This window comes from Eptatretus burgeri, chromosome 6, assembly GCF_056783735.1.
Source record: "Eptatretus burgeri isolate ZD-2024b chromosome 6, Ebu_testis_v1, whole genome shotgun sequence".
NCBI classification, from domain to species: Eukaryota; Metazoa; Chordata; class Myxini; order Myxiniformes; family Myxinidae; genus Eptatretus; species Eptatretus burgeri.
In genome coordinates, this window is record NC_140966.1 from 25,686,978 (window position 1) to 25,709,991 (window position 23,014).

The 23,014-nt window shown below is 43.5% G+C and overlaps 1 protein-coding gene across 1 annotated transcript in view; it reads right to left on the reverse strand.

Moving 5' to 3' along the window:
* The window catches only part of LOC147024419 (E3 ubiquitin-protein ligase TRIM33-like), a 204,351-nt gene that overhangs the window by 74,869 nt on the left and 106,468 nt on the right, over positions 1-23,014 (reverse strand). Inside the window, exons 8-9 of the mRNA XM_085884330.1 lie at positions 14,816-14,933; positions 8,428-8,786 (exon numbers count right to left, since the gene is read on the reverse strand). Of these exons, the coding sequence (XP_085740456.1) occupies positions 8,428-8,786; positions 14,816-14,933 (477 nt within the window). The remainder of the gene's footprint in view (positions 1-8,427; positions 8,787-14,815; positions 14,934-23,014) is intronic.

The following is a 23,014-nucleotide window of genomic DNA, read 5'->3' on the forward strand; positions in this document are numbered from 1 at the left end:
GTCTACTTTCAATAGTGGAGATGCAGCCATTTAAATCGTTGAGTGGCAGCCTATGAATAGCAAACCCCACGTCACCGGCAAAGATAAACTGCCGCACGATATGGATAAGTTAGGCTATCGCTGGGCATAGTTTGTGAAAGCCGGCTACACGATAATTATTCGTTGGTATATCGTATCTATAAGTAATCAAAGCGCTCTATGCACATTATTAGTTCATTGTGCATTTGTCCAACCTGTTATGAATAGACGTAAATCGTAAAAACAAGCCATAGCTCATTGTTGAAAAAGCCCCATAAAAAATTAGCCGTGAAGAACTTCGAACAATGGTGCAAAGATGTCTCCTACCCGTGGACACGCGGACGCAAGGAGGATCCATCATAACCCACACCCCCTCCCCCTCACACTCACCTACTACTGCCAACATGAACAAACTACTACTAATACTCATACTAATACTGATACTGATACTGTTACTGCTGACATGGACATCGACTCAAAAAGGACTCGAAAACACTGTTGGGTTCCCCTTTTATGAACACCATTTTTATATACCAATTCCCAAAACCGCTGGGAACACGTCTTTATATGGCAGTTGTAAGCAAGAAACACGTTAATTTTTTTTTTTTTTGTCGACCGGAAGACATCATTGGAATACGTCTACATACGTCGATGTGTGTTGGGACTACGTAAAGAATTGGTTCAAAGCACGTCAAACATAAGTTAGAAATAAGTTTCGCGTAAAAAAGACATTACCGCGACGTGTTTCGACTTATGAGTAGCTTATAAGTAACCTTTGTGGACGTGTGTAAGCGTCCACATATCGTGTGTAAAACTTATCCCCATCGCATGCGGAACGTGTGTCATACGCCGAGTACGTCGTAAAATTTTGAACATGTTTAAAATTTCTTGACGTACTCCACTTACTACGACGTATGATAGCGTACTTTAGCGTTCTACTCTCGTATACCAAACTTACTCATACCGTATTTGACGTGCCCCAACGTTTTAGACACATTTTTCTTAGGTCGGCATACGCTGGCAAGATCGCCAAGGTGTGACCGCGATGTTGTCACTTCCATTTCTACGGCAGTTATGATTCGAATCGTTGTGCGTCAGCCTTTTAATAGGCTACGTCACGACATCGTCGGCGATGCGTGCAACGCGCTATGCCTAAGTTAGACTATCGTTGGGCATCGGTTGTGTAGGCCGACAACAGGTTCAGCATTCGTTGGTATAAGTTATCTATAACACAACGAAACGTTCTGTGTCCGTTACTAAATCGTTATACATAAGACCAAGTCGCAATGAATACGTCCGAATCTTTAAAAAAAAAACATCAAAAGTTCAACGTAAGCCAGCGTTTTACATACATTTTAATACGTTGCCATCGCTGGCTAAAACGTCAAGGTGTGACTGGGCCTTAAGCTTGTATAAAATAGAAAGCTCACCAACTTGCCACCAAAGTGAGAATGACTGTCCTTGGGCATCTGCCTCTTGTCTTTATATTTCAACAGTGTGAACGGCCTCATTTTTGATGGCCTCAAGAGTAGCATAGTGAAAGGCAGGAGCACCAGGCAGAGTGGCAAGCCATACTCTAAGGAACTACATATGAAAACCTTTAACACCGTGATGAGCTAGGTGCAGCTCAAACGTCTCAACTCCATGAAGAATGCTTCGATGGTGACAAGCCTTTAATACTAGATTGGTGATATGATCCTCCCACAAAAGGTTACGGCACATAGTTAAGTCATGGAGTTCGAGGGACTGCACCTCGTCCAGTGGCTGTTGCTACAAATGGATTGGAAAGTTTGATTAATGATCCATTTAGAAACTGTATGAGGACGTGTGATTCGCCTGTGTTGAATGACACATTCCAAGTAACTTACCAGCAGCTCAAATTGTACAGGTCTGCTGAAAGGGATACAGCAGTAGCCGATCTTATGCAAAGAGAGATGAATCAGTCTGCACAGGGTGGAATCGATGACAAAATGTTAACATTGGGTTTCAAGAGACTCAGATAGATTGATCGTTGACAAAGATAAAGAAATCATTTAGTTCGAAAGACACAGCCTTGTGGGAAGCCTGCCTGAAGGGAAAGACCATGGGAAAGGAGGCCATAAAAGGCAAACTATTGCTCCTGCTCAAAAGAAATTAGAGAACAACATGAACAGGGAGATCCTGCACACCAAAGGTAGACAACTTCAGAATCAAAGCTAGATGACAAGCTGTGTCAAAGGCTCAAAGGATATCCAGTGAAATGACCATGGCCTCTTGGTTGTGATTCTGAGGATCCATCCACTGCTGTGTCAGAATGAGCAACATATCCAAGGTGAAATGGCCAGGTTGGAGGTCAAAATGGTTGTCAAAGATTAGAGAGTTAGAGAAGAGATGGCACCTCAAATTAGATGGAACTACAACAGGACTCAATTGAGCGCATACCTTCACAAGGCTGAACAGTTCACATTGCGTATTCCACCGAAAGGCCGGATCTGGATTCGGACCTGAACCAAAATAGAATAGGCTTGTTCTCGTAACCTAACCAATTCATCCACTTCATTTTGTCAAAACTCATCCAAAACTTTTTGAAATATAATGCTATATTGTATTTCATTTTTGGTCTCATCTCATCTCATAATGGTGAATAATCACTTGGAATTTTTTTTTTTTTAATTCTCACATGTGGGTCCAAATCTTCACCAAAATTGGATAAATTCTTCCTTGTCACACACCCAACCTATCGACCAGGTTTTTATTTTCAGGAAGAAGTGACGTTAAAGGAACAAGTCTTTACTTTGTGTGTACAGTAGACGCCGCTTTATAAATCCACGGTTATAAAATCCAGCCGCTTATTGTGACCAAAATGAGTTGGAACGGAATTTTACATAGAGAAATCCACCGGATAATAAATCCACCCGCTGTTTAATAAATCCACCTGCTTGGCACGTGCGCGGTCTCAACCTAAGCTTAATGTAGTATGCTCTGTTGTGGGGGTGTGTGTTTAACTTTCGGAGAACTGGAAAATCCTAACGCGCAGTGTCACAGTGGAAATCCCATTGACTACAGCCTTGTGCAATGATTTCCAGCTCACTCAACGCTTTCACTTTTAAGTCGTCACAGCGGGTGAAGCGTGTAATGTATGCGTTTATAGCTTGCGCTGGTTGGTTGAACTCTATCTCTCAGCATTTTTGGACTTTAAGAGTCACGAGTTGGATTGTGATTTAGAGTCAAGATGGCGACCACGAGCAAAAAGAGGAAGGATCTATCCATGGAGGAGAAGGTGGCCTTATTAGACCGTTTCAATGCAATGGCGAAGACAAGTCAGCGTGAGGCTGCAATCGCGTTGGAAATTTCTCGTGACCAGCTCCAGAATCTGATCAAGAACGAAGGCACCATCAGAGCAGAGGTTCAAGAGCTAGGCGGTGTGAAGCGGAAGCGGGTGGAGAAAGAGGAGGAAGTGGAGAAAGCCCTGCTTGAATGGTGGGAATTTTCGAATCGGAGGAATATGCCAGTGAATGGCCCGATCTTATTTCAGAAAGCGGAAGTCCTTGCGCAAAAAGCTGGTCATCACGACTTTAGGGCCACTGACGGTTGGTTTTCTCGGTGGAAGAAACGGAATGGAATTGTCTTCACTGTTTTGAAGGGAGAAGCGGCTGAGGCAGATGTGGCTGCAACAAATGAGTTCCGTCAAAATCAGCTGGGAGAGATTCTTCAGTCATTTGACAAGCGGGACATCCTCAACGCCGATGAGACAGGAATCTACTTCCGCGCTCTACCAGACTCGACGTACATTGCCAAGAAGGACAAGAAAGGCAAAAAGGATTCAAAATGGCAAAAGACAGTGACATTGATGGTCTGCTGCAACATGGACGGTGGAAAGGAAGATCTTCTTCTGATTGGCAAACCAAAGAAGCCAGGTTGCTTCAAAAATCTTCAACAACTGCCCCGACCTACGACTTCTCTTCCAATGCGTGGATGACAAGTAGAATCTGGGAGCGCTGGCTTCGCGTATTGGATCTCAAGTTCCATCGTCAAAAACGAAAGGCACTTATGCTTGTTGACAATGGTTTGGCACACACTCAAGTCGATGGACTGAAGAGCATCACCGTCAAGTTCCTCCCGCCGAACACAACATCGGTGCTCCAACCATGCGACATGGGAATAATTAGGATGCTGAAGGCCTACTTTCGACACCAGCTTCGCCAGAACATCATTGATACTATCGATGATAGCCAGGAAGAACTTGTAGCCAACGAAGTCGTCAAAAAGGTAACGCTGTTGGACATGATGAATATGCTCGATGTTGCGTGGGAAAAAAGTTAGGGCAGAAACGATTCGGAACTGTTGGCGAAAGGGAGGATTTGTTGGACAACCAGACCCAATGCCAGAAATGGAGCCACTGCCCTCGCCACCACCCGGGCTCACAGCCGAAGTGTTTGATCAATGGATCACCATCGACGACGACATTGAGACAACAGGCGAAATTATGGAAGAGGAAATGACCGACCAGCTCGTCGGTCAGATTCTCGAAACCACCGAGCCCATAGCTGAAGAAGTGGAAGAAGAAAGCGACGACGAACCTGAGCCGATGCCAACAGCGGCAGAGATGCGGACTGCACTCGCCAAATTGGACAGGGGACTGCAGCTCTCAGGTTTTGCCCATCCCGATTTCCGCCATGTGACGGATTCAATAAAGGAACATTTGCGCAAAACCTTCCCCTCCCAAGCAAGTGACCTTGGAGAGATTCTTTTGAACAATCCCCTTGTCACCGTTTGATAAATCAATGTTTTTGTAGCATAAAGCAGTGTTTAACAACATTCACTTTTTGTCTTATCTATCCAGTCGGTGGCTGAAAATAGGTTCTCCGCTTAATAAATCCAGCCGGTTAAGAAATCCAAACGGCATGGTCCCATGGTGGATTTTATAAAGCGGCGCCTACTGAATTCCAATCCATAATGGAGTAACGAGGATATTAAATCCTAATTTCCTTCACAATTACCTATTATTTTGCAAATTAAAACCCTAGTATCTCTTTAATTCCTCAATGTTTCTTGCCAACCCTTACATTTGTTGAAAGCACACAAAAGAGGGAAAACACAAAATTTGACCTCAATTGACCTTTTGACCTCCAAATATGACCTTAAAGGTCAAATGCCATTTTGGCAACCGGGTGTTTCTGAAACCTTATACCATAGTGATACTTTCTCGCATGGTTGCCAGCTTTGAACAAAAAATGCCATCAAAAGTTTTTTTGAGGGTCTTGGCCTGCCAACTAAAGGGAGGGAGAGTGCTTCAAGGCAGGGGCAGGTTGTGGGGAGGAACAAAAGTACAGTGACACCATGATTAGCATGGAAATCACACCTGTCAGAGGGGAAGCGAAAATAATGAGGGAAAGGGAAAGAACTTGGATGAAGTAATACAAGACAAGATGAACAGGATATCTTTTGGGCTACTTTTCCCCTTAGATTTTGAGATCAGGGTGCAAACCAAAACATATACACAGAACTATTGGACGTGCCTGTGGCACAGTGATTTCTTCACCGGTATTCTGTGATTTCTCATTACCAATTCTTCCAGATAGTGGAGGTTCTAGGATGAGGCTCCATTTCATTGCTTTCATGTCCCTCTTTAAACTTCCACAGTCAACAACATTTTTCATGTCCATGGTTGACTATCCACACACTGCAATGAATGTCCACAGAAATACCCCCACCAAAACCCCTTTCAGATGAACAGATGAAAAATTGAAAACAATATGGTCATGCAAGCTGAAAGTGGCCATTTTCGGTCAAGTACTCCTTGCACTTCAAGCAATGCCAATGACATGACATTACATACGCTGAGGCCACATGCTGAATGACGTGGGAAGTGTTTCATTAACGTTTTCAATTGTCCGTGAATTCACATTAACGCATTCAGGAATTATGAATGAAGAAAACCACCATATTTGAATGCATGTCATACTTTGCTATTGTTCAATTCCCAACATCATTTATTGTCACCATATCAGATCGTATTTAATATTCAAATCATATTGGGCCAAATCACACAAGAATTTAACAGCCCTCTTCTTGTTAACCTGCCAAAAATCCAGGCTCACTGCTCACCAACACTCATTTGTCCCTCTTTTCTTTCACCTGTGGAACCAACTTCCTCAGTCTGTTCAGATCCAATCTTTCCTCCAGGGCTTCAAGACAGCTGTTAACCATTACCTCAGGTCATCCCCCATCCACACTCATGATCTGACCCCATTCCCAAGCACTCCCTTTTTCCAGGTTATTGTGACTGCTCCCCTCTCCCCTCTCCTTCCCCTCCCTCATCTCTCTTTGTTTGGTAGTTGTCGGTTGGTTTGCTCCTTTTCTGTTTCATCCCCGCTTCTGCTTCCTGCTGTGTTTCATTCAGCTTCTTCACCAATATGTGTCCTTCTATGCAGTCTGTTAAACATTTTGTCAAACATTATCCATCCATCCACTGGGACCATACTCTGTGCAGAGCATTGGTGCTGCCGAAGCACTCTCCTTGGCTATTGGGCACAATCCTGGATGAGTCGCCACTCCGACACAGGATACCAGCAATCTGGTACTCATTTTGCTGACCTCGGAAGGATGGCAGTCAGAATCAACCACACCGGGTATTAATTCAACAGCCGGGCAGGATTTGAACTCAGGATCCTTGGATCCCAAGCCCACCACCCCAACCATTAAGCCAACACCAGGTATAGTATCAAACCATAGACAGTCATGTGATGAAAAGCATGTCCTGCCTGGTTGAAGTGATGAGAGACCGGTTTATGAACATCATCATTAGTTCTAACATCATCTTGAACTTCTCAGCCTCACCATCAGCCTTGACCTCTCCTGCACTGACCACATAGAAAAGCAGGCCTCAAAAAAGCAGCCATGGAATGGATATCATGCATAGTCCAAAGTCATTTCTCAAAAAACCAAAACTCCTCACAGCCAAGGCCTTTGTCTCTAGCTCAATGGAATACAGCTATCCCATATGGGCTAAGGCACCTGCATCACACACCCCTTGGTTAGATTCTGTGGAATGAAAATCTTTCATCATAATTGGCATCTGATGCAATGTGAACAAAAAGCAAGGCCTGTTACTCTCAGATCAGACAGGTGGGTGGTTTCTCCATTTTTAGCTCACCTGGATTTTAGTCCGGCGAGCTTATGTGATCGAGCAGTGTCAGTCAGCGAGTTTGTCAACACTTCAGTCATTATCGCTTGAACCAAGCACATGATTTTAAAGAAACTTGGCCACAAGCTTCATATCTGATGGCCAACGAAGGTGTATTGACTGCATCAAAATCCGAGCTCATTAATGGATTGAAATCAAGCTGAAAAACGCTAAAAAAAAATCCTTCCTTAACCATCAGGGGGTGTTGCATGCCCTCAGCCAAAAACATAACCTGTAAACCATAAAAACATGACCTGGAAATATGTATGGCTGTAATCAGTATCAAGAGAGCTTCCATTCAACCAATCACGTGACCAGATTATGCCATGAAAAAAATTCCGATATTTTATGACGTCATTCACTGTTGCTCCTGATCCAGATGAGCTTCAGGACCAGCGGTCCTATTTATAAGGAGTGAAGCCGCTTCAATATTTGGTTATGTCCTTCGCTCCATCCATCCATCCAACATAAATGAAGAACAACAACCTTTAACACAATGTTTTGTTCAAAAGGCTATTTATAAAGGGTGATTCGAACGGGTGGTTCTCTAAAGGGTTTCGTTCTTTTCTTGGCTTTGCCTATTTCATACTAAAAATGCCAAACTGAAACGCTTCCTTTGGCCACGGGTGCAATTTCTTTTATTTTTTTTTAACCGACTCTCCTCCAGTCCAGCTCTCTGCTCTATGACCCTTCACAGCCCCTCAATCACAGGGGCGCTCTTCCAGTATCCCCCTCCTCGTTCAACTCCCAAAATCCAGACATTTTTGCCCACCTCAACGCCTTCCTCCTGTCTGTGAAAATGCCTTCAGGAGATTGATAAATTGCACTTTCCCCTCCAGTACTTCAAGACAGTGGTGCACCACAATCGCCTGTCATCCCTCATTCCTACCTGCATTTTTTTCGACTCCTGATTGACCAGACCTAACCTGACCATCTTATTTGCAAATTACTATTCCCTCCACTCTTTCGTCGCCTTTGTTCTCCATTCATTCCCTTTTTGGTGTACCCAACTGCAGCCCCATTACTCCAGTCACCAAATTACTATTTTACCTTCTACTCTCAACATAATCCGGCACTTTGCTTTCATACATCTGGCACTCTGCTTTCATTTCACAAATATAAAATATATAAATTTCATACCTCCACCCCCATCCTCAATAATAAAATAATAAAATAATAAAATAATACCACAACAGCAATAGATTTGTTGGCAATTTTTCTTTTCTTTTCTTTTTGGATCTCACCTGCTTCGAAGCAAATTCAGGTGCTGACCCTGGACCAACACCTTGGCCAGGCCCAGAAGAGAGCCGACGTTGGGGACCCATTGTGGCTGGGTGCCTGCCTTGGCTAACAGAGGGCTCCCCAGGATTTCCGCTGCTGCCTGTTCGTCCTGCCAGTCTCAGTTGCTGCTGCTTAATTGCTTGCTGCTGCAGGTGTTGCAAACGAAGCTGGGCTAAATTAATCTGGCCACCCTGTGCCACAGATTTGGCACCAGGTCCAGGAAGGTGGTTGATTGCAGTATTGGGCTGAGGTGGTTGAGGGGGCCCATGGGGCAAGCCAACTACCTGCTGGGATGGTGGTGGTGTTTCAACCAGCAAGGTTCCTGCAATGCAAGCAATGAATTGGGTGAAGAAAGACAAAATAAAAAGATGTCAGAGAAGCAAGCACATATTACTAAAAGCAAAGAAATAACATAAACAAGTGGTAAGATGATGAGGTGGGGTGGGATATAATTTCCACTGCCACCCACATCAACCCAAATAAAAACAAGGATATTTCTTAACACTCTTCCCAAGAAGATTGTGACAAATCAAGTGCTCACATACAGTTGAAGTACATTTTAAAAGGAAGGTGGTAGGTTTGTATACACTCGCACCCATCATGGCACTCTAAATGTGTTGGTTTTAAGGTGTTCCTGCATTAAAAAGAAGAAAAAAAAAAAGCCAGCAAAATGATATTTCCAATCTTTTTACCAGTAGTAATTCATTCATTCATTTGTGTGCAGCACATGACTGCTGGATTGGATCATTACTGGGAGAATGGCTGTGCTTAGTGCCACCTATACGTCAAGGCAGAATTAAGAAATTTGACCAAGTGCGAGTGATAACACGCCGCATCGTGAAAGAAACAAGGCAATTTTTAACGTCCACTAACAACCAGTGCTGGCGGGTCCGTCGGCTTAATGTCTGATGAAGAGGCGACTGAAATACAAATATTGAACACTTCACTCTGAAGGATGTTTTGGATGGACATTTTTGGGGCAATGTTCAAACGAACGACACACATTGATGCATTTGCATTGCATGTGAAACAATTTGCTGACAGTTTTTATTGCTGGGTAAAGATTCCAACACAGGATAGACAACTCAGAGTTGAGTGCATGTAGTAGCAATGATGAACATTGCTACAATATGTAAATTATCAATGATCAAAGTACAAACATTGCTCAAAAAGCTATCCTGGAAGGCCATTCGTAGCGGAAATAAACAATTTCATCCAAAAAACAATTATCTTTCTCATCTCAAGTATGAACTCTCAAACCTGTCTCCCTTCTCCAAATCCTGATAGCATCTAGTCAAGTCTGTTTTGTTGAATGTTCCAACTCCATCCCCTCCCTTACTTACTTCAAATGGCCGCAGAGCTGACAATGCACGTGAAAAGGCTGAATGCCCAAACTCCATGTTTGCTTCCAAATCTTGTGTCCCAAACCCATCGCTCTCTGTACCCACCTTACCCAGTCACTCCCAGCTGTTCCTGGATTCTGTGTCCCTTTCTCCTCACAAGGTGATTTTCCTGTCAAACATTGACTGAGATTCTGCAACTGGTCCAGACGGCATGTCCTAAAAACCTGCTCTGTTGCTCTTGCTCACCCACTCTTTGTTCTATTCACCCTCTCATTTGCTCAAGGTCATCTGCCATCTGATTGGAAATCAAACATTACCGCCCTGCAAAAAAAAAAAATGCAAAAACAGATCCCTGCAATTACCGACCAATCAGCCTTCTCCCAACCATCAGCAAGGTATGAAATCCATCATGGCTTCCGAGATTAAATCCTTCATCTTTTCCAATGGCCTGATTTCAAATCAAAAATTTGGATTCAGACCAGGTCACTCTACCCTGGACTTGTTGCTCCGACTTTCCCAACAATGGATGAAGGTCCTCAACGCCAGACATGATATCAGTCATCTCCCGAGACATATCGCGTGCTTTCGATACAAAATGGCACCCATGCCCGGTGTTGGCTTAATGGTCAGATTGGTGGGCTTGGGATCCGAGGATCCTGACTTCAAATCCCACTTTCTGTTGAATTAACACCAGGTGGGGTTGACTCTGCCAATCATCCTTGCAAGGTCGGCAAAAATGAGTGCCAGCTTGCTGGTATCCTGTGTCGGAGTGGCAACCTGTCCAGGATTGTGCCCAATAGCCAAGGAGACTGCTTCGGCAGCACCAATGCTCTGCACAGAGTATGGTCCCAATGGATGGAATGGCTGGACGGATGGCACCCCGCCCTGCTCACCAAACTCTTTTCCTATGGTATCCAAGGCAATCTCCACTCTTGGCTCGCAGATTTCCTCTCCTGCCACAGCCGTGTGGCCCTTAATGGAATTCTCTCATCCCCTCTTCCTTTCCAGGCTGGAATTCCTCAAGGCAGTGTTCTGGGCCCTGTGCATTTTCTGGTTTTCATCAATGATCTCTCCAACTCTCTGGAAAATCCTTATCTCATCTCTTTCCTGATGACTCCACTCTCTGCCGTACCATCTGTCATCCCTCAGATTGGCAAGCAGCAGCCTCTTCACTCTCTGCAGATCTGGATAAAATCACAAGCTGGTCCAACACTTGGAACATGTCTTTCAATCCTTTCAAATCCCTCTGGGCTGGATCTCCCGCCTCTCACCTTTCTTTGCTTCACGCTGTGGAAACCAAGGCATTGAGGATCAATGGCATCTCCCACGATGAGGTTGAGTCTTTGGGTCTCTCACTCTCTCACCGCAGGAAGGTTGATGGTCTTTCTGTCTTCTACAGTCTCCTCTCCGGCCTCACCCCCAATGCTCCGTCTGCGATCTGTCCCCCCTGCCCCCCACCCCCTCCCCAACCCCATATTTCTACAGGGTGCTCAAGGCCCGTCATCAACCCCCTTCTGGTAAAACTTCCTTATTCCAGGATCACTGCTCACTTCCACTCATTAGTTCCTCTTTTTTTCTGCCTTTGGAACAAACTGCCACACTCTCTTCAATCCCACTCTTCCCTCCAGGTCTTCAAAACAGCTGTTCCTCACCATCTCTCACCTTCCCCCATCCAAAACCATGATCTTTTCTTCCCCTGTTAATCCACCCCAAACCCACCTCCATCAAATTCCCTGCTTTCCTTCCTGAAAGTCCCTGTAGTGTAAGGACCTGAAAGTCCCTGTAGGGTCCATTTTATTTACCCTGTGTACTCCACCCAATCCCCTCCCTTCCGCAGATCTCCAAATGTCTCTTTTCCCCAATGTTTTGTGCTTCCCTCTCCCACCCTTCTTATCTCCTGCTCCCCCTATTGTATGTTCTGTGTTAGCTATTATACGAGCCTCATCATTATATATGTATTAAAAACGATAAGTGCAAGGCAAAGCAGGTGAGCAACTGCAAATGAATAGACTGTAAATTTCAACCTGGGGTGCAAGCAGCCAGTTTTATCAAAAACAGTCCTCCTTGAATTCCAGAGAGGGATACTATGGTAGGGTTGCAGTGCACAAACCGCTAATCACACCTGGCAATGCCGGTTTGCGAGTCCAATGGTGGAAAGAGAACAGGCAATGAACTACCGAGCAGTGGAGAAATGTGATAGTCAGATGAATCATTATTCACCATGTTATTGACAAGCAGATGAGTGCATGTGTGGTGCCTACATCAAGAACTCCATAACCGTGAGTGCTTAGTTTCAGCAGTGAAGGGTTCTGGTAGTTCTTTAATGTCATGGGAAGCATTTTCCTGGCATCGTTTTGGTGCAGTCATTCCCTTAGAAGGCAAGATCAATGCCAATTACTACTTAATGGTACTGAGTGATCACCTTCACCCCATGTTGTAGCATTTCTTTCCTGTCGGGAGGGCTGTCTTCCAGGATGACAATGCCCCCATCCACAGAGCACATGTGGTCGCCAGTGGTTTGATGAGCACGACCAGATCTGAAACCAATCGAGCATTTATGGGATATTCCGGAATGATGCTTGAAACAGTGTTTTCCACCTCCAAACAGGTGTGAGTTGATTGACTTTCTCATGGAAGAATAGTGCCGCATCCTTCTTGCAGAATTCCAGATGCTATTGGACTCTGCCACGGCGCATACAGGCTGTATTAGCCACATGTGGTGGCCCAATGCCCTATTTCGTGACTCCACCAGTTTTTCCATTTTTTTGCCACGACCTGTATGTATGTATTTTTTGTTGTTATTGTTGTTGTTTATCTCCATATGCAGGCTTCAGAATGTGCAATGAAGCCATTCCACATCTCAAAGTGTCCACCAACATGTGTGCATGCAGGAGTAGGCAGGTTCAGAAACGACACTTTACCACCATCGTCCTGACACACACCATCGTGTAAAGTGTGATGAAATAGAATATGTAAAAACTTTGTGAACATTGGTAAACATGTACTGCATTACAAATCAATGTGCGAGTCTCTGTCCTGTTTTTGGGGGGGGGTGGGGGGTTGTATAGAGTCAAGGCTTGTGGAAAAGCAAGATCACTGAACAGATCAGCATGCAACAGAACAAAAGGAACAGCATTGAGAGGGGTGGAAACACCAACAGCAGGGTTAAAGGACAAAACAAGTACTGGTACAACGTACACCACCCCCATGCCAAATAAATAAAAACCAATCATCCAGCACGCGACATTGCCAGAGCGTCTGGCGATGCCGCCTTGCAGCACATGGAGTTGGAATTTGAAAGGAGCGGTGTATAATAATTGATCAATTGATTAATTGAATAATTAAAATAAACAAATAATAATCGTAAAATAATTCATTTCTTAATCAAATGGCTGATAGCACACCAAAACCACCACCATTTCCTCCAAATCTGTAGCTTTTTGAAAATCAAGGAATCAGAAAAATAAATAATTAATTGATTCATCAATAAATCAAAAATACCCTTCATAGCCAAATCACTTGTTCACTGTCATGTCCAAATATCAGCTTTCGAGCTCAAAAGGTGCCTGAGATATTGCCAGGATGAGAAATAAAATAAATAAGTAATTAATAAATCGATAATAATTATAATTATATAATTAATCAACTCATTTATCAATCAAAAAATTAAAAAAAAAATTTTTCGCCAAAGCACATCTTCACTTTTGTCACCAAATTTCAGCTTCCGAGCTCGAAGGATGGCTGAGATATCGCCCAGAAAGCAAGACAGAAAAGAATTAATCGATTAATTGATTCATCAATCAATAAAAATAAAAATTATCTTTATTGCCAAATCACTTGGTCATAGTCATATCCAAATATCAGCTTCCCAGCTCAAAAAGTGCCCGAGATATTGCTAGGATGAGAAATAAAATAAATAAGTAATTAATAAATCGATAATAATGAGGTAATTAATCAATTAATTGATTAATTAAAAAATAAAAAGAAAATCTGTTTTTGCCAATGCACATCTTCACTTTTGTCCCCAAATTTCAGCTTCCCAGATCAAAGGATGGCTGAGATATCGCCCGGACAAGCAAACAAACAAGAAAACAAACAAATGGAGTGAAAACTGAGTACTCCCTTCCTTCGGCGCCATGGCGTCATGCATCGCCTGGATATGGAATTGGGAAGGAGTGGTAATACAATGGAGGAAGACTTGAACAAACAATGGATTTGGGGAGAAATGAGGGGGTTGTGGAGGACACATGGAGTGGGAACAAGATGGATGCAGAAGCAAGCTCTCAGGAAGGAAAAACTGGAAATTTGGAAAGATGTGGGCTTTGGGTGGAGGTTGGAGGGGGGGGGGAGAGGTTAACGGGGGTAGAAAAGATCATGGTTTTGAATTGGGGATGATCTGAGATGGTGGTGAACAGTTGTCTTACAGACCTGGATGGAAGATTGACATTGAAGAGAACATGGAAGTTGGTTCCCCATATGGGGGGGGGGGAACCAAAGAACGCATGAGTGTATGCAAACAGTGATCCAGGATTTTTGAAATAGGGGTTGCATGCATTGCAGCACTCAAGATATTGCATTTTTGACCACTGGAAAAAGTGCCTTTTCTTGTTATTTGGGTTTCCGATCCCTGGTCTAAACCCTCTCACTGCCTTTCATCCTCCTCCGTTAGTCATGACTTTGTGCAGAAAACTGCTGTTCAAATTCTGACAAGTATGAAAGTGTGTGAAGTGGTGTCTCAAATTAAGATAGTGCTTTGCTTGGCAATCAGTTGTTGAAACAAAATGATGCGTGTCAAAGCAAAATTTAACACATCACAGCACATGTCTATAAACAGTCCAAACTCTCAAATCTTTTAGTTTGCTGTCGGAAGTGAGACCAACAAGAATGACCGAAAACTTTGAAATCAAAAGGTGAATATTGTACTGCCATAACAAGCCACCGACTTCACTTTCATAAATGCACATGCACCAATTGATCTGCACTAGCTTGCTTATCTCATGGCTCATACCCAAGTTGATGACGTTCTTAGCCCAGTACGAAGGATCACAGTGAAAGCGAATGCCACTGCTGGTAACGGGGGCTGGGTCACATCGCACACGCAACACATTACGCAATTGATATGTGATCTGCACACCCCCAAGGAACATAGGAAAAGAGCACAGCAGCAGCAAGTATAAAAATCAACAAAAATGAAAAGATCACTGGAAGTTTCTTTATATTAATTCACTGTAAAAGGAAATAAGTAAAAATTAAGAGATATGGCATGCACATTTTAAGACAATTGAAAGAGAGGACAAAAGGAAGAGGGTTTGGGGTTTGTAGTGGATCTGGAGGAAGGCAAAAGAAAGGAGAGAAGAAAGGAATGTGAGATGGGGGGGGGGGGGAAGGAAAAATGGGAGATGAGTAAAATGAAGGAATGGGAGATGGGGGCAATTACAAACATCTGAAACATTGGCAACCAACATCAAAATAACCATCAGAAAGTATTTTGGTTTCTTTATGGAATGCCTCACTTGGTTCATACATGTGATTAATCTGTGTTCTGCTGAGATCTATATGAAGGAATGTACAATCTTTGAAAGAATTCACAACAAAAACAACCATTAGAATAGAATACATATTGTTTTGGTACCGGTACACGTATTTTCACAGATAACATTTGAGGTCTACTCTTCCTCTTTTTCACTGCTGTAATCATCATAAACACTGAAGATCACATCTGTCAAGCTGGCGGACAAGCCATCCAGGTCAACATCTTCATCGGCATCCACCAAAGTTTGTCTTTCAGAAGAATGCCCAACAGCTCCTGTGTAAATTGAGAACAAAATTAAACTGATAATAATGGACCTTTAACCAAGTTTCTAATAGATCAAAACTCATTCCTTATGAACAGCACAGAGAGAATATAATCAAGCTTCTTCATAAGTAGATAAAAGATTATGTAAGAAGATTGCTGGACCGCCAACTCTTCTTTGTTTGTGGGGAAAATATGTGTGTGTGACAAGTACTGATGGTCACACCAGACAAAGCAATCAGGTACGGGAGCTCACCTCTTCACAAGAAGAAGCATATACGGGGATCTTGCTACACTATTTACATGCAGCACAATCAATGTCCACAGACATCATAGTGAGATCACCTGACAATGATGTATTTGTATTACTGTTGAACTATTGTGATCAAATAGCACCAAATATTTACTTTGACCACCAGTATTGTGAACAAACAGCACCTACATGACATCAAAACTCTCCATGAAATTCACGGTCCTGGTATGCATCAGGCACTACTTGGCATGCATGCATTCACATGATGCGATACAACCAGTGCCTTTGCCAGAAAAGGAAAAATAAGACCATACAGTACAGCCTTTTGAAGGAAAACAGCAAATTGACTGCTTTTCAAGAACTAGGAAATACCGCTGGAGTATCTGATGCCATTCATAATGACATTGAGAAATGTATTTGCTGTCTTCTGCATGGTAAGACTTGGAAATGCGTCACCAACATCAACCACCTGTGGTACGATACAGTGCAGCAGAAATCCCAGACAGGCCGCAGCAGCCAGCTTTTGTCTCGATCAGATAGGATCAACTTCAGCCTATTACCTCTGTTTCAGTCTTCATGAATGACACACGTGTACTGCGAGTGGGCTCTTATGTGAAAAAAAAAATCCCAGGTCCAGCATCCTAAGTCACTTAGTCCCGATTCACATGTTCACATGGTTGGCGACTTGATGGGATCTTAGAATATGACTAATTGTGATGGTAATTATGATACCACAGGTAATAATCACATACATATTTTTTTTTTTAATTAAAAAAAAAATTTATGTAAAAACAGAGGGATGAAATCTCAAAAAGAACAACCAAACAAGGTAGGAACGACACATTTTGATGCAACAATATAACATCACAATCCTCATGGATTACCATGACATCTTTTGACATTTTACTTTTGTTGTGAGATTGTGATGAATGAAGAAGAAAATGAAGTAGCAGAATGACACCACATTACGAATCCACAATGCGACACTGCAATCCTCTTATGGAGAAGCATCACGATATCTTTTGACATTTTACTTTTTTTGTGTAATCGTGATGCCAATGCACAAGAACATTGCGGTGTCGTATTGTGGAATTGTACCATGGAGTAATTCTTCATTGTTATTCTTCTTCATTATTATTTTGCCAAAACGAAGTTTTTGCAAGATGTTAGTCAGCTTGTATGTTTTTTTGTTTTTTTTGTTTGTCTGTAATCACATATAAAAAATTCTGCAGAGCACAGTTATCATCGGAAATTTTTGTAACTTCGCATATCAGAGGCCTATAGAGGTCCCTTTCAGCACATACAATTTTGAAGGTCAAGGTCAAAGGTCAAGGTCACTTTGTCGCAAATCAGGGGAGTCGACGAAACCCTTATTTTTTGAGTAATTTTGATTGGATCGTCTTCAAACTTCATGGGAATATAGTTCATGGTCTGGCGCTCAGCTGATTAATTTTTGGTGGCGATTGGCCTTGACCTTCATGGTGAGCGCCTCAGGTCAAACACATTTGACCCCAAGGTCAAATTTTCAAGTTTTAGGAACCATATCGTGTAGGACCTCAAATTGAACACCTCGATGAGTGCTTTCTAGATATGTCAAGCCTGAGACATTATGACGTCATTTGGTGACGTTATGAGACAAAAGCATATTTTTCATGGTTACTCTGTAGAACGATTCTCATCGGAATCTCTCGTAGGCAGATATTCCTCAAGGAGTCGCTCCTGGTGGATAGCAGCTCTGTTCACCTCAGTGTGACCTTAAAGAAGTCACACATGGTCACCTTTTGGCAAGATACGGGTCACCCTGCGGGTGACATTGGTTTATTCTTATTGTTCATCCATCACAATCCCACAACAAAAGTAAAACGTCAAAAGATGTAATGATAGTAATCCATATATACGAGCGATACCCGTGCACATGCACGGGATAGCAGTACAACATAGCTGGTAGCAGACGACAGACCGTACACGAGGAATGACAAAAATACGTATTGTGCAAAATGCAAGTGGTACTATGGAACGCCAAGACTTCCCAAACATTGTCGGCATGTCCGCTAAGTGCCACAGCAATTTCATAGGAATCGTGTGACGGCGAGCCGAGTTTTTAGTATAATAGACACACACACACACACACACACACACACACACACACACACACACACACACACACACACACACACACACACACACACACACACACACACACACACACACACACGGTAAATGCACCCGGCATTACCCGGGTTCTTTTTGAATGAATTTAATCTTCTATGCATAGGTCTGACGCGAGCTCAGTATCATTTCCCTGTTGGGCCACGGCAGTCATAGCCTAAGGGGGTTGGTGAGGGGTAAACACCCCCCCCCCGAACCCCCGGCCGAGGGGCTTCGCCACCTAGCCTATAACCTTCCCAGGGCCCGTCCCGACATTTTTTGTTTCAGAGGTTTCCTCCGATCTTTCACTGTTCAGGAGATTAGTGCGTGCAGGGCCCAAGAGAGTTGGTGAAGGGGAAACTCCCCCCACACCCCTCTCCAGGCCAAGGGGCATCGCTACCTCGCCTATAACCTTCCCAGGCCCGTCCCAACATTTTTGTTTCAGATGTTTCCTCCTATCTTTCACCGTTCAGAAGATTAGTGCGTGCAGACCAAAAAAAAAAAAAATGACCGTTTTTACAGCCATTTTTCCCTGCTGTGCAGGGGTTGGGCTTTTTCTTGAAGCAATGTTTTATGGCCGGATGCCCTTCCTGACGCCAACCCTGGTCGCCTCTTACGACACAGGGATATGGTACACCTATTCGAACCGGGACATACACCGGGCCCAGTACACTGGTACTCACTTCGCCGACCTCGGAAGGATGACAGGCTGAGTCAACCTCCTGGTGTGTATTAATTCAAGCGGCCAACGGGGCTTGAACTCAGGACTTTTTGGATCCCAAGCCGCTCCCCTAACCACTACACCAACACCAGGATATCAGACATATACATACATGTATATATATATATATATATATATATATATATATATATATATATATATATATATATATATATATATATATATATATATATATATATATATATATATATATATATATATATAGTTACGGCTGTGGAAATTCACAAACCACCATTCAGGACCATCAGGTGAGATATCTTCATAGGTAAATGTGTAGTTAGCCCAAACCCGTTGTATAGAGGGAATTTATGTGATCCATTCGGGCTGCGATCCTTCGAGTTAGGCGTTTTTCTTTTTCTATCTTTTATTTCAAACACACAACATTTCAACAACCACGCCATCCCCATCACAGCGCCAACCACACTGCAACCACGCCACCTCCACCATCTACGCTACTACATCTTCGCCACTACGTCCGCTTCCGAACGGCAACAAGGGCGCCAAGAAAGGAGCTGCAAGGACGCGCCGGTTTTACCGCCTGTTTTTCCCCGCGCTTGGTGTGAAGGAAGAGGGGAGGGCAGCTCGCTGCCGATTGGTGGATGACCAGCGTGAGGCGGTCGGGGAGAGGAACACCCCTCTTCGAGAACCCTCTCGAAGGAGGGTGGAGCCGAAAACGGGGGCGGAGCCCCGGGCTATTAAAGTCGGACATGGGCGGAGCGCTTTTGGCGCTCTTGCTAACTTCGTCTTTTTCTCTCTCTGGCTCTTGCTCTCTTCGTCTTAGTCTCCTCTTCGTGGTGGCCGCTGGCCTGGTCTTCTGTGGTGCGGTCCCGAGACCCCGTTGGCGGGGCGGAGCGTCTGCCATTCCCCACACCACGACCTCGAGCAACCACGTTTCCCCCCCCCCTTTCTATCCGCGCTGAAATAGCGCCGGAAACCCCGTCCGTGGCGTCGAGCGGCCAACACATGTTGGCGCGAGGCACGCTGGAGAGGAATCACCTACCACGCCAGGGATCGGAGTCGCGGCCAGGCGCGACCACGCCGATGGACGTGGGAGAGGGACTCGACGGCCCAAAGGGAAGTCACCATTTTCTTTTCGGGGTTTTTGTATGGATCTTGTGGCGCCGTGTCTCGTAAAGTAGAACTGTTTTTAAGTGTTGCCGTGTGTGCGCGTATCCGGTTGTAGCTCTGCATTGTTTCTTTTGTTTTAATTGCTTTATGTGCATTACTGTATGACTAAATACGTGCCTTCCGTGCTGGTCTGTGTGTGTGAACTTTTTCCCCGTTTCGCTGCGTCCTTTCCTTCGTTTGAATTTCCATCTTGCTTCACGTAAGGGGTTCGTAGCGGGTGCAAGATCCCGGTAATTAGTGTGAACCGTCCAAGTTGATGATAACACCGCTCGGTTATCCCGATAGTACGGAACGGGCCGCCCAAGCAGCTCGTGTCCGGAGTCGACCTGCGGCGAGGTACGATCGCCCGGTCGACCATTCGCGCAAGTACTGAGGTAGATCGAATTTGGCGAGCAACCCTATCCTGCGCGGGTGGGCAATTGGCACGGTCGTGGTGGGGTTAAATCCCCACCCGTGACTAGCTCCCGGCGTTGTTCCGAGAGGGTCACGACAGAATTGTCCGTCCGATGGACGACGTGCCGCGATTCGAGTTACGTGGCCGCCCGCACGCCGGCGGGAATTCGCAACAATACACACACACACACACACACACACACACACACACACACACACACACACACACACACACACACACACACACACACACACACACACACAAACACAAACACACACACAATTCCAAAATTACAATGGACAATTATCAATATCATTATGTTCTCTTTTTCCACAGGAGCTGGTGGATATTCTTTCTGAAAGGCAAACTATTGGTGGTTGCCGTTGAAAATGATCTGGCTGTTTTGTCCGCCACCACCTTGACATATGTGATCTTCCACATTGATGATGTTGATGACAGCAGTGAAGAAGATGAGTAGACTTCAGAATTTTATCTGTCGAAATATGTGTACTGGTACTAAAACAATATGTATTATATTCTGATGGGTATTTTTGTTGTGAATTCTTTCAAAGATTGTGCATTCCTTTATATAGATCTCAGCAGTACACAAATTCATAACATGTATGAACCTTGCGAGGCATTCCATTGAGAAACCAAAATACTTTATATGTGGTTATTTTGATGTTGGTTGCCAATGTATAAGATGTTGTATCTAATTGATCTGAGTGCACTATCAATGATTGTGTTACATGTCAAGAGGATCAAAGCTAAATTTAACATATTTTGAGTGAATTTGTCTATCATGAAATCCAAATATAACAAATATTCAACAATGTTTTATGATGGGATATATCAAAAATGTTGATGCCTTCAACAGTACATAGATAGATGTTAGCAGTGACATGGGTGCGTTTTTATAAACCGTTCCTTTTGCACTTGGGCTGTTTTGGATACGAGTACAAATTGGTCTGTAAGACAAAGTAGCACACTCTAGTAAATGGCAAACAAACATATTTCAAAGTCTTCGGACGAAGCTATAATGTAAAAGGAGCTCGATCTTGGCATGACTGCATCTGTTCGTCCGTGCCCGAATCCGTCCGTCCGTTTGTCAGCAATTGCCCTATAGGGGATACTACTAATCAATTCCAATCTGCAAACAGTGCGTTATAGTTAAGTAACGTGAGGATAAATGGGCCGGTTTCAATCTAAAATATAAAAGTAATTCGTTCTTGACGTGCCAACGTCAGTCCCTGCATCTGTCCATTCCTGCCTGCATCCGTCCGGCCAGTGACAATTGTCCTATAGCAGATACTACTAATCAAGCCCAATCTGCAAACAGTATGATATCATTGAGTAAAGTGAGGACAGATGGGCTGGTTTAAATTTACATTCAAACAAAAACTCCTTCTTCACTTATAATAATGGTGAGTCGAATTCAATCCCATTTCTCATATCGATTAAACACGAGCTATATTCAATAATTTTTATTTTTAACATTTCCATTTTATTCATAATCACCCTCTCAGACAGTATTTCTGATTATACACTGCCTTTTGAAGCATCACAAAGCTGGACGCTCAACTTGCAATGCAAGTGAGAAAAGGATCCGAACAAAAAAAGCAACTGATATTCAAAATTTTATTTGCAGGATTTTTAAAGGGTGAAAGTTAATTTTATTTATTTTCTCTGGAAGCAACAGGTCTTGGCATTGTAGTATTTATGAAAAATCAGATTACAAAATTCCCAACGGGGGGAGATTTCAGTACCTGGTCCATGGAGTCATCATTTCAATGAATGGAGAATGATATTTAGTGAATATTGGATTTTTCTCGATTTCTCTAGTTACGTAATTAGAGCAAATTCAAGAATTAGAAAAAAGAATTTGATGCAAATGCATCAATGGTTCTGTCTCCACCCACATTGGATATCAATTCACTGTTACGTTTGATCTCAGTTAAAGAGAGGAAGAGGGAGCGTAAGAGGAAGAGGAAGAGGAAGAGGAAGCGGAAGGAGAGAGAGAGGAGACAGGAGAAAGAGAGAGAAAAAGAGAGATAAGTGGAAGAGAGAAAACATCAGATCGTGCAGTAGATAGTAGAAAATCATGCAAATTATGATAAAAGCATCAAATTTGGCATTTCTGTTCTGCACAACTTTCTGATCAAATCTGCCCGATTGGCCATTTGAAAATCTAAATTTTGAAGAAAAAAAAAAAAAAAAAACTTCAAAAAAATTTGAAGTCACAGCTGGCTGAAATTCTAGAAGCGCAAGTGAACATCCCAGACAGAGAACCAAGGAGAGATGCAGTCATCATTGATGGCTCAGCACTTATCAATGCCCTACCTCCACGCACTTCAAAGATATTTGATGACTATGCTAAAGAAGACATCATCCCAAAGGTGGAATCCTATGGTGCCAGGTACGAGAGGGTGGACGTAGTGTTTGACATGTACAAGAATTCAAGTCTGAAGTCCGAGGCAAGGTCGAAAAGGGGGCAAGGAATCAGAAGAAGAGTGACAGGAACCAGTAAGACCCCAAGTAACTGGAGAAGCTTTCTTCGAGATGACAGCAACAAGACTGAGCTGTTTCACTTCCTTGCGGAAAAGATGTGTGAAGCACAGACAACAAGCGCAGTCATTGTCACAAAAGGAGAAGATGCCATTAGCAACACAAGGAAGTCACTGGATGCTGTGTCTCCATGTTGTCATGAAGAAGCTGACACTCTAATATTTGTACACGCCAGGGATGCAA